The sequence below is a fragment of the Peromyscus leucopus genome, chromosome 14 (genome assembly GCF_004664715.2).
Source record: "Peromyscus leucopus breed LL Stock chromosome 14, UCI_PerLeu_2.1, whole genome shotgun sequence".
Taxonomy (NCBI): domain Eukaryota; kingdom Metazoa; phylum Chordata; class Mammalia; order Rodentia; family Cricetidae; genus Peromyscus; species Peromyscus leucopus.
In genome coordinates, this window is record NC_051075.1 from 68,414,440 (window position 1) to 68,430,599 (window position 16,160).

Below are 16,160 nucleotides of genomic sequence, written 5' to 3' on the forward strand. Positions count from 1 at the left end.
ACTCTAAAATCTATACCAATGTAAAACATTTCAAACAAGTTGTTGCTCTTTAAAAGTAGGTTCTTAAATCTACCCTTTCATTCTATCATATCTATATCATATCCCCTTTTTTTCTTTAAAAAGAGATTGCATTTATAATCAACCTGTTTTAAATAAAAATACTGGTTTTTCTCTGTTCCATACCAGAGGGCTCTTCTGATTTGGGACACAAGAATATCTTAACCTTTTCTTTTAGCAATATGCCTGGGTTTAGAGAAGGAGTGAGCCAATTCCATCTCCAAAGCCAGCTTAGTATATTTGGGAATTTGGGCATAGCTTCTCTTACTACTTCCTGTTGGATGGGGGCGCTGTATCTTATGGGGACACAGAGAAAATTTTAGGCTTATGGTAATAGTCCATGAGACTGTATTGTTTGAGCCAGTTGCCTTGAAACCATTCTGGATGTTGGATCTTCTGGGCCATGGTGCCATCAGAGACCTTTCAGGGGGTCTTCGCTGATCAAAACTGATATATCTTAATCTGGAAGAAATCCATATCCTCTGGCTTTCTGTGGAAACAAAAGCAGAGTCTCCTTTCCAAAGTAACATATCCTTACATCCAAATTTTGAAGTCAAGGTACCTTTAATATATATATATATATATTATATATATATATATATATATATGTATGTGCTTAACTCAACAGCTTTTCAATCAAATGTCTTTCTGCAGTTAAGAATCCCAAAGACAACACAATCCAGATTCTCTGAGTGATATCCATCTTCACATGGTTTATTTTTTATACTACCTTTACTGTCTCTTTACTTTATTTTTAAAAACTATTTGTAAATGTAACCAACCATCTTATTAAATAAGAAACACAGAACCAATGTAAAAGAGAAAGCCAAGAGGTTAGAGCTCAGAGCTAAAACCTTACCCTTCCTCTTGTGGTGCTCCTACCTCTCCAAAAGAGACCTACTTCCTGTGTGTATGTCTTTACATAGTCTTTCTGTTCTGCCTTCTCATTGGTTGTAAACCCAAACACATGACTGCCTCGTCACTGCCTGTATGTACAGCCCTCCAAATCTTAAAGGCATATGTCTCCAATGCTGGCTGTATCCCTGAACACACAGAGATCTACCTAGCTCTTCTACCAAGTGCTGGTTGCTATGGCTCTAATAGCTCTGACCCCCAGGCAACTTTATTTATTAACATACAATTAAAATCACATTTCAGTACAAATAAAATACCACCATAACTATTTCTTTATATAACTGTATACATTACTTTTTCTCTCTCTTCCCAGCCAATGTGCATTTTTACACACAATGTAAAGCATTTAAAGTCCTGTTCCATCTGAATCTGTCTTATTGTGAATCTATTGTTTTAAACTGCAGCATTTATAAGACCAAAACAGTTGCTGTGGCTGGTGGCTCTCGGCTCTGCCACCTCAGCTTCCCAACATGGCAGTGACACATTTACCGCCAGCTCTGGCAGCCATCAACTCTCAGAAACAGTTTGTCTATGCTTTTATCAAAGCAGCATATAGCCCAGAAACCTTTTTTTTTTTTTACACTAGCAAAAACTATATCCAACACACAGCATAGTGGGCATCTTGGAGACAGCTCTATGTAACATAGCATAGGTCAACCCCACACGCATGCCTGAACCCACCATAGAGTAGCTCAAACCCGCAGGGTGCCGCTAACTTGAGAGAGACACCTAGGAAGCTGTTTTTAGCTCCATTTTAGGATATTTTTTTCTCGGGTTTAGGTGGAAACTCTTGCCAACCCTTTGGGCACCATTTGTAGCTGGAGTTTTCCTGGTCCTGGCTGGCCCATGGTGAGGACAAATCTCTCTCACCCACCAGTCCCACAGCCAAGTAAACACACAGAGACTTATATTACTTATAAACTGTATGGCTATGGCAGGCTTCTTGCTATCTGTTCTTATATCTTAAATTAACTCATTTCTATAAATTTATACCTTTGCCACATGGCTTGTGGCTTACCAGTATCTTATATGTTGGTACTCATGGTGGTGGCTGGCAGTGTCTCCTGACTCAGCCTTCCTGTTCCCAGAATTCTCTTCTCTGCTTGTACTGCCTATATTTCCTACCTGACTATTGGCCAATCAGCATTTTATTTATACACAGCAATATCCACAGCACATGGTAGGAACTCAGTGTTCCTTTGTTCTTTTAACATCTCAGAGTCAATAACAATGAGCATGGTAGTAACTCAGTGTTCCTTTTTTCTTTAGTATCTCAGAGTCAATAACAATGAGCATGGTAGTACTCAGTGTTCATTTTTCTTTAAAATCTCAGAGTCAATAACAATGAGCATGGTAGTAACTCTGTGTTCTTTTTTCTTTTAATATCTCAGAGTCAATAACAATGAGCATAGTAGTTATTCTGTGTATGCTCATGATTTGTTAGCTAAATTTTGTTGCTCTACTTTACCACTACCATTCTCAAACATTCTTGATTTTAATGACTGTGTTCTGCTGGAACCCCAGATGAGCTCAGACATAGTTTTGAAGGGAGAACTCAAGAGTGCTTTCAGAATACATCAAACTCTGGCTATGTCAGAATGTGAGAAGGCAATGCTCTCTACTTCTTTGAGTGGCTGTTTCCACACATTTTAATTTCACCATGGAAAGCCTTTCCCTGAAGGTGTCCTTCAGCCTGTCACATGAGGCTCCAAAAAAACTCAGCTCTCCCTTCTAGCAGTCTTCTCTCTGGTCTCTCAAAGCCACCCCACAACCCCATTAATAAGAAAAACCATTTGATAGTTTCTGGAGTTCTGAGGGTGAGCTCTCTCTGCAGGATCCTCTACTTGCCTTTCCTTTGCTGCCCTGTGTTGCCACAAGCCATGATCTCATTATTGTAGTTCATATTCTACTGTTTAAACTCAGTGTGACCTGAGTTTGGGAAAATAATTTCCACATTCTATTTTAGTAAAACCACAAGTCAATGTTTGTATACACTGAATTCATTGGTGTTGTTGGTAATTGAACCCAGAGCCTGAGCATGCAAGGCAAAGACTCTACCATTGAGCTATATGACTAGCACACTAACATTTTTGATTGGCAGTTGGCTGAATCAGCATGCAAATTTGAGATAAGACATAAACTATTTCCATTTGTTCTTTCCATAGTTTATTTGTTTTCTCTACTGATTTCCCAGTTCTCTGTTTCACTTTTCCTCCTACCAATACTTAGATATCACAATTAGTTCTATTTGGTTCCTGAGAAGTAAGTTTGGTTTCTTTCTTGTAGCGACTGTGTACAACACAGGACAGAATAGAAGGGGACAACTTAAGGCCTGGGAATTAATATATATAATTTTCCTTGCACTTTCAAAACTGACATGCATGCTTATGTGTTGAGAATGGCCTTATATGGCAGACTGATTTTGTAACAGAGAAGCAAACTAATAGAGGAAAGAGTGCCCCCAAAGGACAGAAGTAGAGTTGTGGTCAGATCCCATGGCAGTTTTTGTCCAAAATGGCAGGGCTCCTTTTTCTGGGTGGAGTCAGGGCAGATGGATTGAGAAGTAAATCTTTTGCCAGATTCAGGCCTCACCCTCTCCTTCTGGTCATCTTTGTGTAGAGCAATCTCCACAAGCCAAGAGAGAACCCATTAGAGGAAAGATGCCCACTGAAATGACAAGGGCTTGATAGTTATGGAAGTATGTTTTTAGTATAAACTGAAAATAAGTTTATGGTAGCAAGAAATATCTAGATTGTGAATTATTGCTTTGCAAGTTACCAAGTGAATATGTATCTTCTAAACCATATTAGGAAATCAAAAGTCTTACCTTTTCAAAACCACAAAAGTCTGCTCTTGAAAGCTGGAGGAAGAAGAGGAGGAAAAAAAGAAAAAAAAAGAAAGTAAAAATTTAGTTGCTTTTCAGAAGGTGTAAAAAACCTTTTTATTTAAGGCTGCACCACACACTCACACAAAAAATACCCTTTGTTTTTTTTTGTATTCCAGCAGGCATATGGCCAAATGTTAATGTAGCTTCTCATCCAGTCTCTTGATGGAACTTCATGGTATGTATATTTTTCTTCTCTTTGTCCCACAGTTAGGTTATCTTTTCTTTACTTCCTCTGTCTTTTTGCCTGTGGAAACTTTCTAGTCCCTGTAGCTAAACCTGGATAAACAGTCTCAACCTCACTTTTACTTGCTTCTTGGTGGAATCATTTTCATTTGCCATCACAAATTTCCCAACGGGACTGATTCCCAGGTATATGAAAAATATTGGAGTCTGCTTTATTTTTGATTAACTTGTAATTTTACACATGCATAGGAACAGCATGACATTTCAATATATTTGTACAGTAATTATCTTATCAGGGTAGTTGTCATCTCCATCATCTTACACATGTATCATTTCTTTTGACATTTAATTTCTGTTCATTTTAATATAACATTTAGCTATATAAATTACCTTACAGCAGGGGACTGGCCCTGCCTCAACTGAATCTACCATGCTGGACTGACTCCCCAGGGGAGACCTTGCCTTGGAGGAGGTGGGAATGGGAGGTGGATAGGGTGGGTGACGAAGGCTGGGGGTGGGAAGAGGGAAGACAGGGGAATCTGTGGCTGATATGTAAAATTAAATAAATTATAAAATAAAAATATTTTTTAAAAAATTACCTTACAGCATTTTGGAAATATATTAGCCAATAAATAAATAGACAAGTAGATAGATGATGCCTTTTCCATTGCATATGTTTAAATTTTGCTATAAATGGTACAGCAATAAAACTAATGACAATTAAAACTTACAATTCAAATACTATGAAGCAAAGGAAAAGGTTGTGCTATCATGAATTACCAAAGAATTATAAAGAAATTTTCATACCTGCATTTGTGAAGTGACTGGATAACGAAGATCACTACTTACAAAAAGACCCAAAGAGGTGAGGATGACTAAAAAATGATTTGTTAAAACCATATCTATTATTGTAAGCCCTTGGTGTTCTGAAGAAAGAAATAAAATCACACCATAGGTTAGAAACAGAGAGATCGTTAGAAAGACATTTCAGAAATACTGAATGAGTTTCAAAATAAATGAAATGATGAAGATAAAGACAGCCAGAAAAGTTACCATCTTTAAGTTGTGAATAGATGATATCTGTCAGGTCATACCATGTGGTTTCATTATATTCCCAAAATCCAGAAGAAGTTTTGCCTATGTAAACACCTACCATGAAAGAAAAATAAATTATAGTCAGGCAAGTTTGCAGACCTCAATTCTGTAAATTCAAACCTACTCCATCTTCTAACCCAGGTTCTTCCATGCTGAATTAGTCAAGGTTCTCTAGAACTGATAGAATGAATCTATCTATCTATCTATCTATCTATCTATCTATCTATCTATGGAATATACATTTAGTCAACAAAAATCCAAATTTACAAATAAAAACAAACACATATGTGTATATGTTATAAATACATACATATTATATGGGGGTTATTAGAATGACATACAGGCTGTAGTCCAGTTAGTACAACAATGACTGTCTACCAATGGAAAGTCCAGAAATACAGTAGTTGTTCAGCCCACTAGGCTGGATGTCCAAGCTGGGCTTGAATATATGCCAGAATCCTAAAGGAGTAGGCTATAATGCCAATGAAGGAATGGACTTGCTAGTGAGGGTAAGGGCAACCAGGCCAGGAACAAAAACTTTCTTCTTCCATGTCCTTTATAAGGATGCCATCAGAAGTTGTGGCTCTGATTAAAGGTGAGTCTATCTACTTAAAATGATTTAATTAAGACTAAAGCATCAGAAGTTTACCTGGCACTTTGGGTTTTAGTTGATTCTCATTGTAGTGAGAATAGCCATCACAAGTCCACCCCTTGTCAACTTCACAAACAATCATATCTCCTATGTCATGCTTAATTTCCAAATGAAACCAATAACCAGGTCATAATTATGCCTCACATGATATAACTTTTCCACCCACAACCACAAACACATTATAAACTTAACCAGGTCATAATTAGGCCTAACATGCTTTAATAATGTCTTATACAACTGCAAACACATTCTAAATATGAGGAAAGGTAGTAATGACTCTTGAGGGACATTCTTTTAGTATCTCAAAACTTAAAAATACAATAACAATTAACATTTCTTAATTGGTATTATATTGCATATAAAGAAATCAAGAAAGAAAACACAAATATCTACAAAAATATATTCTTTTTTCTGTTTTTTATTAAGAGATTTTCTATTCATTTTACATATCAACCACAGATTCCCCTGTCCCTCCTTGCTCATCGCCCAGCCTTCTTCCTAACCCACCCACGCCCAATTCCCACCTCCGCCAAGACAAGGCCTCCCATGGGGAGACAGCAGGCCCTAGGACATTCAGTTAAATGGGACCTCTTGAAACTGAGAAAGTTTTGTAGGGAAAAGTACACAGTCAATAAAACAAAACAACAGACTACAGAATGGGAAAAGATTTTCACCAATGCCACATCTGACAGAGGGCTGATCTCCAGAATATATAAAGAACTCACAAAACTAGACATCAAAATACCTAACAGTCCAATTTAAAAATGGGCCATAGAGATAAACAGAGAATTCTCAACAGAAGAATCTCAAATGGCTGAAAGACATTTAAGGAATTGCTCAACATCCTTAATCATCAGGGAAATACAAATCAAAATGACTCTGAGATACCATTTTATACCTGTCAGAATGGCTAAGATCAAAAACACTGAAGACAGCTTATGTTGGAAAGGATGTGGAACAAGGGGAACACTCCTACACTGTTGGTAGGAATGCAAACTTATACAGCCACTTTGGAAATCAGTATGGTGGTTTCTCAGAAAATTGGGAATCAACCTGCCTCAAGACCCAGCTATACCACTCTTGGGCATATACCCAAGAAATGCTCAATCATACCATAAGGACACATGCTCAACTATATTCATAGCAGTATTATTTGTAATAGCCAGAGCCTGAAAACAACCTAGATGCCCTTCAACTGAAGAATGGATAAAGAAAATGTGGTACATATACACAATGGAGAACTACTCAGCAGAGAAAAACAATGACATCATGAGGTTTACAAGCAAATGGATGAAACTAGAAAGTATCATCCTGAGTGAGGTAACCCAGACTCAGAAAGACAAACATGGTATGTATTCACTCTAAGTGGATACTAGATATAAAGCAAAGGATAACCAGACTGCAACCCACAGTTCCAGGGAGGCTAGTTAGTAAGGAGGAACCTAGAAAAAACACAGGGATCACCCTGCAACAGAGAAATGGATGAGATCTACATGAGCAAACCTATATTCTCAAAATAACACAGAAACACCAATTACAATCCTTGTTTCTTCAACTGGTCATATGACCAGAGCTGGTATTTATAACTGTCTTCATCTACTACCCTTTCTGTATTTCCTCTAAACCTTGGCTATTTTCCTGGAGGATTGACCAATACTCTCCTTCTTGAAGGTCCTGTGTCCTTTGTCATCAACCTGCCTGGATTAGGTTGTTGCAGTTTCCCCTTGACAGTATTCAAAGGACACGGTAGTGCCAAGAGACACCCTAAAGGATCTTCTGCATTCCACACATAATTTTTCTTACATCTATTATGGAGAAGCAATCCAATTTTCCCTTGGTGATCTGAATCAATCACCCTTTCTAACATTGTTATTACCTTCTTAGTCTGTAGGCTTAAGGGCATCAGAACCCAAAGTGGCCAGGGGATAGCCTGAGCTTCCAGCTCAATGGAATGCTTGTTGTGCATCCTAACAGGAGCACTCCTCTCTCTAGAACCAAAATTTCTAAGCTAGCAGAACTTAAAGTCATGGGAATAGGAAGCAAAATATTTCCTATTGGGATACTAGGGGTGATAGTGAATGGGACTATTCCCTTTTCCCCCCTCTGATCCCTGTATCCATGGATCCAGGCTATGGGAGAGCCAATACCATATATTTGATGTTGATTCAAAGCATGTATCACCTTCTGGAGATCCTTGCCCCAGCCCTCCAGGCTACTGCCACCTAATCTGTGCTATAACTGTGTCTCCAAAAGGTCATCCCATCATTCTATTAGGCAAGATACTTCAGGATGCTGAGGAACCTTTTAAGACCATTGGATTTCAGGATCATAGACCCACTGTCACACTTCTCTGGCTGTGAAGTAAGTTCCTTGGTCAGAAGCAATACTGTGTGGAATATCATAATGGTGGATAAGGCATTCTATAGGTTCACAGATGGTGGTTTTGGCAGAAGTATTGCATGCAGGAAAGGCAAATGCATAGCTAGAATAAGTACCTACTCTAGGAAGACAAAACTCTGTCCTTTCTCTTGACGAAGTTGTTCAGTGTAATCAATCTGCCACCAGCCAATAGCTGCTCATCCTGGGGAATGCTGCCATATGGGGCACTGTGTTGTTCTCTGCTGTTGGCAGATCTGGTACTCAGCAGCAGCTGTGTCCAGGTCAGCCTTGGTGAGTGTCAGTCCATGTTGTCAAACTCATGTATAACCTCCATCTCTACCACCACAGCCACTTTGTTCATGTGATCATTGGGTAATGAAAAGGATGGAAGGGAAAAGAGGCGAACTGTTCATAGAATGAATTGTTCTATCTACTTGATTATTGAATCCCTCCATTCTGAAGTAACTTTTAGAAGGGCATTCATATGGGGTACAAGTATCTTCACATCCTTTACCCATTTGGAGAGATCTATCCACATATTTCTTCCCCAGATGTCTTTCTCACAAAGATTTCAACCATACTCTTTCCAGTCCCTGACATCTAGCCAATCCATTGGCCATGGCGCATGAACCAGTGAACAATCACACATCTGGCTATTTCTCCTTCCAAACAAAATATATGAACATGTGTGCTGCTGGAAGTTCTGCCAACTGAGAACATTACCTTTGCTGGTGCCTTCAGGATTGTCCCACAAACAGGTTGTAATGCAGTAGTGGTCCACTTCTAAATGGTACATGCATAATGTACAGAATCATTGGTAAACCAGGCCCTAGTCTTCTCTTTCTTATTCAACTGATCACAGGGACCACTGCATAAAGCTGTATGAGCCACTTAGGAGCAAGTAGAATGTAATGAAAATAGAAACTGCAAGCATTTGGGAAACATCTTAATGTAACTTGTGCCTTTACAACTTGATCAGGCTTGATCACATATATTCTACTTCCATTTGATAATAGATTGACTTGTGCATATCTTACTTTATGGCTTGATAGGTCACCCAGCTCATGATGGGCAGCTCAGTTTGTATGGTAACTATTGTCAAATGTTCAGTTTCCACTAAAGTCCATTTAGCATGCCAAGAGATGTCTCTCAAAGAGAGAATGGTTGTCTATAGATGATGGTAGAGCCTTGCTCCAAAATCCCAAAGGTGCCTTCTGTGATTCTCCTGTAGGGGCTTGCCAAAGGTTCCAAACAGCATCCCCATCTGCCACTGATACCTCAAGTATCATTGGGTATGCTGCATCATATACTCTATGTGGTAGAGCAGCCTTTCAAGCAGCCTGGACCTGTTGAAGAGCCTCTCCTGTTTCAGGCCCCACACAAAGCTAACAGTTCTCTGAGACATTTGGTATATAGGCAAAAGTAACACATTCAAATGAGGAATGAGAATCCAGAGGCCCACTAAACTTTGCACTTCATTCTTGGTGTTTGAAGGGGCCAGGTACAATAACTTATCCTTCACTTTAGAAGGAATATTTATGTGTGTCTCACATCACTGCACTCCTAAAAACTTCACTGAGGTAAAAGGTATTTGAATTTTGATTGGATTTATTTCCCATCTTCTGATATGCATATGTGTTATCAACATGTCCAAAATTGTTGCTATCTCCTGCTCACTTGGTCCAATCAGCATAATATCATCAAGATAGTGGACCTATGTGATATTTTATGGAAGAGACAGACGATCAAGATTCCTTCTAATTTATGACACAGGATAGGAGAGTTAATATATCCTTGAGGGAGAACTGTAAATGTATTATGCTGGACTTTACAACTGAAAGCAAAATGCTTCTGGTGGTCCTTATGGACAGGTACCAAGAAAAAGGCATTTGCTAGGTAAGTAGATGGATATCATGTACCAGGAGATGTTTTAATCTGTTCTAGTAAGAACATAATATCTGATATATCAGTTGCAATCAAAGTCATTACTGATAGATTTTGATAGGCAACTGTCATTCTCCAAGATACATCTGTCTTCTGCACTGACCAGTTAGGAAAGTAAAAGGGAGATGAAGTGGGAACCACTACTCCTGCATCTTTCAAGTCTTTGATACCAGCACTAACTTCCACAATTTCTCCTGGGCTGTCATAATTGTCTTTGATTTACTATTTTCCCTGGCAGTGGCAACTCCGATGGATTCCATTTGACCTTTACAACCATAATAGCTATCCTTCCACAAATCAGGGAACCAATGGGAATTCTGGCAACTTCTAAGTATCTATCCCAATTATACATTCTGAAATGGAGAAAAACAACAGGATGATTCAGGAACCTACTGTATTCCTGTCTTCAGTCAAAACTTTATTAATCACCTGACATCCCTAAACCCCTTCTTTAACTGGAGCGCCACAATGCCTCATGGCCTCACTGGGAATCAGTGTCAATTCTGAACCAGTATCCAATAGACCCTGAAAAGCCTGATATTTTCTCTTTTCCTCAGTATACAGTTGTCCTTGTAAAAAACCACATGTTGCTTTGGGGAAAGACTGGAGAAAGGCTAATAGTAAAACTCCTAGGTATTTTAGCAAAGTCCTTCCTAAGGAGGACTTGGCCTTCCCTTCATTCAAGGGTTTCTGGGTCTGTAAACTGGCTCAACTCTGAAACTTGGTTACCAGCTCGAGATTTCTTTTTGCCACAATCCAGAAAGAATGTAGCCTTTCTTTCATTTGAGAATGTTTCCACTTACATAGATCAAACAAAATTGCAGTAGGCATCTTATCTATTTCATACCTGGAAATATCATGATTGATTAACCAGTATTAAAGGTCCACACCAGTCATACCATCATAAAAATCATTCTGCCTGTGCTGCCTGTTATGGGTCAGGTTATTATGGATATTGCTTTGTCTATGCTGTCCATTATGATAATTACGATCACCTTGTCTTTTGGCAATTCATCGCTACTACCAGTCCCCCTGCTACTCAAGTCCCAATTAAATCCACTGCATTTAATTCATCCAATTGAGCAAGCAATGTTTCTAACCCTAAGATCTGGCACAAGAAAAAGGGTGTCAACAAAGCTCTTCAAATGTGCTGGTTCCTCTCCCCATTTTACATCTTAAAAGATCACTGGTGGGCATTCTGGGTTTTCCATTGTGAAGGATTGAGTTTTACACGGCATATCCACTCTAACATTGCAATTTCCCTGAGCCTTAAAACCCCTTTATCAATTCTCAGTCAAGCAGTATCAGGCATCCCCAACCCCTTTCAGGTAGGCCATCAGGTAGACAAATGCCTCAGCCTGCCATTCAAAAAAACATTTGACACCTTTCTTTTGAACTGTGTGAGCTTCCATATTAAATCTAGAATCTCCATCCAATGGGCCCATATTGATAACCTCAACCTGATCCAGTTTTATGTTCCTTCCACCATTATTCTACACCCTTAAAATCTACTCCCACACATATTCCCTAGACTTCTAATTGAATGAATTAGCAAACTCATTAAGCTCTTTAGTGGTGTAGAACACACTCTCATGGACTACACTTTCTGCCTCCCCTCTAGAAGTCTGCTTGGCCTTAAATCTGGCTCTAGGTCTAGGGGCAACTCTGGGACCCTGATGTTTTAGCTGGCATCTCCTTCAGGGAAAGTCACTGCTGGTTTAGCAGACTATTAAGGAATAATGTCCTCACTCAAAGGAGGATAAGGCAATTTTTGAGGAGTTAGGGTAGGAATATATCTTCTGCTGAGGGTGGAGAGACTACTTCCTTGGGTAAGATAAACCCTTGAGAATCTGAGGCTTCAAAGATCCCAGCCTCAGGAGGGTCCTCCCATGTTTCTCAATCCTAAAATACAGAATCCCATTCTTTACAAATTAATGCTCCTATTTTAATCACCAATTCTGCCCCTCCCTTCCAGCTGGGACATGAATTTTTGTTGTAATCCTGTTAATCTTATGATGAGGCTTCAGTACGATTTTCTGTAACTTGAGCTCTGTGACTTGTGCAGAAAAGATTCTCTTCTAGGGCAAAATTAGAAACCTTTAAACTGTTTATGCACATCTGAAGCTAGTCAGTATTACACTGAATTCATTGCTGTCTTTCAACACATTCTGAGATGTTACAAGTTGGTTGATCTTTCATAAAGCTCATTCTTTTTCTTTGTCAATTTATCCAGATATCTTGGATCAACCATCCAGCATCATTATTTTCCTTAATTTTTTTCACAAATTGTGTTATATATAGTCACTAAGTTCTTGCTTCTTGAAATCATCAGGGCATTATAATCAAATGCATTAATCTCAGTAAGTCTGTAAAATAGTTTACACCATGGACATATTCTCTGACCTTCTAGGGGAGCCTTCAGTAACTGTAGGTGTCCTTAAATTGGGAAGCCAATTCCAGATACTTAAAAAATTCATCCTTGTATTTCAGTTGCTCTAGAACCATTTCTGGTACCAAAGTCTGCATTAGTCAGTGTTCTCTAGAGGAACAAAACTTATAGGAACAAACCTACACACACACACACACACACACACACACACACACACACACACACACAATTTAAAAGAGTGGCTTATAGGCTGTGGTGTAGCTAGTCTAAATCTACAAACAAAATGTCTAAGAATCCAGTAGTTGTTCACTCCATGAGTCTGAATGTCTCAGCTGGTTTTCAGTGTATACCAGAATCCTAAAGAAGTGGGGTCTAATGTCAGTGAAGGAATAGAGTTGACAGTGACAGCAAGGGCAAGCAGGAAAGGAGGAAAACTTCCTTCTTTTGTGTCATTTACAAAGGCTGCCATCAGGAGGTATGGCCCAGATTAAAGGTGGATCTTCCCTCCTCACATAATCTGGATTATAGGTGGGTCTAGCTCCTTCCAATGATTAATTTAAGAAAAATCTTTCACAGAAGTACCCATCTACTTGGGTTTTAGTTTATTACATATGCAGTTAAGTTGGCAACCAAGAATAGCCATCACAATACCTCATCTCTTGTCTTTGAATCTCACTTTCACTTCCCAAGGTATTGAGAGGATGAAGTAGTTGCAGGGTACACCATAAGATTTTATGAATCACCTCATTGATTCCTAGAATAGTTATCTCTGTGAGTACTACTTTCTTAGGATAAATCCTGTGGTGGTATTGTGTTCACCAAAATATTGTATACTCTAATAAAAATATCTGGGGTCAGAGAACAGACAGCCACTAGATACAAAAGCTAGAAAATGGTGGCACTCACACCTTTAATCCTAGCATCCCAGAGATAGAAATCCCTCTGGATCTCTGTGAGTTCGAGGCCACATTGGAAATAGCCAAGCATGGTGACACGCCTTTAATCCCAGAAAGCCAGCCTTTAATCCCAGGGAGTGGTGGTAGAAAGTAGAAAGATATATAAGGCGTGAGAACGAGAAATTAGAAGGTTTTGGCTGGTTAAGCATTTGGCTGGTTAAGCATGTGGCTGGTTAAGCTTCAGGCTTTTGAGCAGCAATTCAGCTGAGACCCATTCCGGATGAGGACTCAGAGGCCTCCAGTCTGAGGAGACAAGACCAACTGAGGATCCGGTGAGGTGAGATAGCTGTGGCTTGCTCTGTCTCTCTGATCTACCAGCATGGACCCCAATAACTGGCCTCAGGTTTGATTTTATTAATAAGAACTTTTAAGATTCCTGCTACATCTGGCGCCCAACGTTCGTGTTACGAATTCATGAAAAAGCTGTTTGCCTGTGGCCTTGTGAGCCCGAGCTCAGGCCCAAGCTACACTCAGCCGGTTGTGGTGGCGCGCACCGGTAAGATGTGCTGAAGGAGACAGAGGCAGTAGGATCCCGAGTTTGAGCCGGCCTAGGAGGTTTGGGAGAAGGTTTGGCCCGGACTGAGCCACAAACAGCGGTGGAACCATGGAAGCAGTGGCTACTGCTCCACGTTGCCAGCTCCTTCTCATCGTGTTGGTGACTGCGATGCTGCTGCTACCAGGGATGAAAAGTTTACTGCTGCTGGTTCAGAGAAGAATTGCCAGGACCATCGTGTTACAAGAAAGCATCGGCAAAGGTCAGTTTGGAAAAGTTTGGCAAGACAAATGGTGGGGAGAAATTATTGTGAAGATTTTCTGTTCTAGGGAAGAATGTTCATGGTTCCGAGAGACAGACATTTATCAGACTATGATTGCTCCAAACCACAGAGGAGGCAAAAAAAAAAAAAAAAAAAAAAAAAAAAAAAAAAAAAAAAAAAAAAAGTCTGCAGGAAACCATGACCATGCCTAACAGTGACTTTGAAATCTTCAAAAAGATGACAGGATCCTACAACGATGATTCCACATGGACTATGATAAAGCCATTAAGCCGATTAACACCATGGAAGAATCGACTTTGGACTACAAACTGGTCAGGACAATTTCGAGAGGACTAGTTGAGATGATACAGCCTGACAGACTACTCGAACAAGGACTTGAAACAAGCCTGAACTTTCCTATTATGCAGAGACTGGACAAATGATACAGGACTTGATGATTAACCCCAAAAATTTTCTTTTCAAGATTCCCTAAAGATATCTTCACCCCTAGAAAGCAAAAGGAAAAAGAGAATATAGATATGAGATAGATCACTGAATCTACTCTGAGAAAAAAGATAAAAAGAGAATATAGATATGAGATAGATCATCGAATCTACTCTGAGAAAAAAGATAAAGAAATAATAGGATAAATAGGTAGATCATTGAATCTACACTGAAGAAAAAGGGGAAGATGTAAAAATAACAAAAGGTAGACTACTGAATCTATTATGAAAAGAAAAAAGAGAAAATATGGATATGATAAGATAAAAAGGGAGATTATGCAATCTACTTTTAAAAAGGAACTACTTGTTTTAAATAAGATAAGTAATGAAAATTTTTTGGTCTGAGTTTATCAGATGTTACTGGACTGGACATTGTTAATATATATAATGGAGTTTTCATATGAATCTGTCATGTTAATGGACTAGACATCATTAATGTAAGTTTTGGCTGTATATATTGTATATACTTATTGGATAGTTTTTTTCTTGTATTAGTTATAAGCTTTTTTTAATTTTAGACAAAAAGAGAGGAGATGTGGTGGTATTGTGTTCACCAAAATATTGTATACTCTAATAAAAATATCTGGGGTCAGAGAACAGACAGCCACTAGATACAAAAGCTAGAAAATGGTGGCACTCACACCTTTAATCCTAGCATCCCAGAGATAGAAATCCCTCTGGATCTCTGTGAGTTCGAGGCCACATTGGAAATAGCCAAGCATGGTGACACGCCTTTAATCCCAGAAAGCCAGCCTTTAATCCCAGGGAGTGGTGGTAGAAAACAGGAAGATATATAAGGTGTGAGGACCAGAAACTGGCGGCATTTGGCTGGTTAAGCTTTCAGGCTATGGAGCAACACAGTTCAGCTGAGATTCATTCGGGATGAGGACACAGAAGCTTCCAGTCTGAGGAAACAGGACCAGCTGAGGAATTGGCAAGGTGAGATAGCTGTGGCTTGTCCTGTCTCTCTGATCTACCAGCATGGACCCCAATAACTCGCCTCGGGTTTGATTTTATTAATAAGAACTTTTAAGATTCCTGCTACAAATCCTCTTAATATATTGGTTTATTCTAAAAATATCATTTCAGCTATATTTTAGTTAAGTATTTGTTTATGTTGGAGAAGACCACTATGTGCCACTATAGACTATGCAACTCTGGCTTAATGAATATTTTGAGGTAAAAGCAACAGAATCAAGAAATGAAGGCTCTGACCACATAAAAATATGGCATAAATTACCTCTTGTGGGAAATAAAGAGGACTTTCATTCCTGGACACAGAGGATAGGCAGTGGAGCACTTACTTTCCCTGTTGCTGTGATTAAGGGAAAACGGGTTTATTTGGCCAGATTGGTTTATTTGATGGTAGAAAAGTAAACTTGAAGAGGCAAATGGTCATGAAGCAGAGATATATAACACCTGTGCTCAGCTTACTTCCTTGTTTT

The 16,160-nt window shown here is 39.1% G+C and overlaps 1 protein-coding gene across 1 annotated transcript in view; it reads right to left on the reverse strand.

The window, feature by feature from the left end:
* Catsperb (cation channel sperm associated auxiliary subunit beta) overlaps positions 1-16,160 on the reverse strand; it is a 160,687-nt gene that overhangs the window by 84,048 nt on the left and 60,479 nt on the right. The window contains exons 8-10 of the mRNA XM_028888308.2: positions 5,096-5,191; positions 4,850-4,968; positions 3,800-3,832 (exon numbers count right to left, since the gene is read on the reverse strand). Coding sequence (XP_028744141.1) covers positions 3,800-3,832; positions 4,850-4,968; positions 5,096-5,191 — 248 coding nt within the window. The remainder of the gene's footprint in view (positions 1-3,799; positions 3,833-4,849; positions 4,969-5,095; positions 5,192-16,160) is intronic.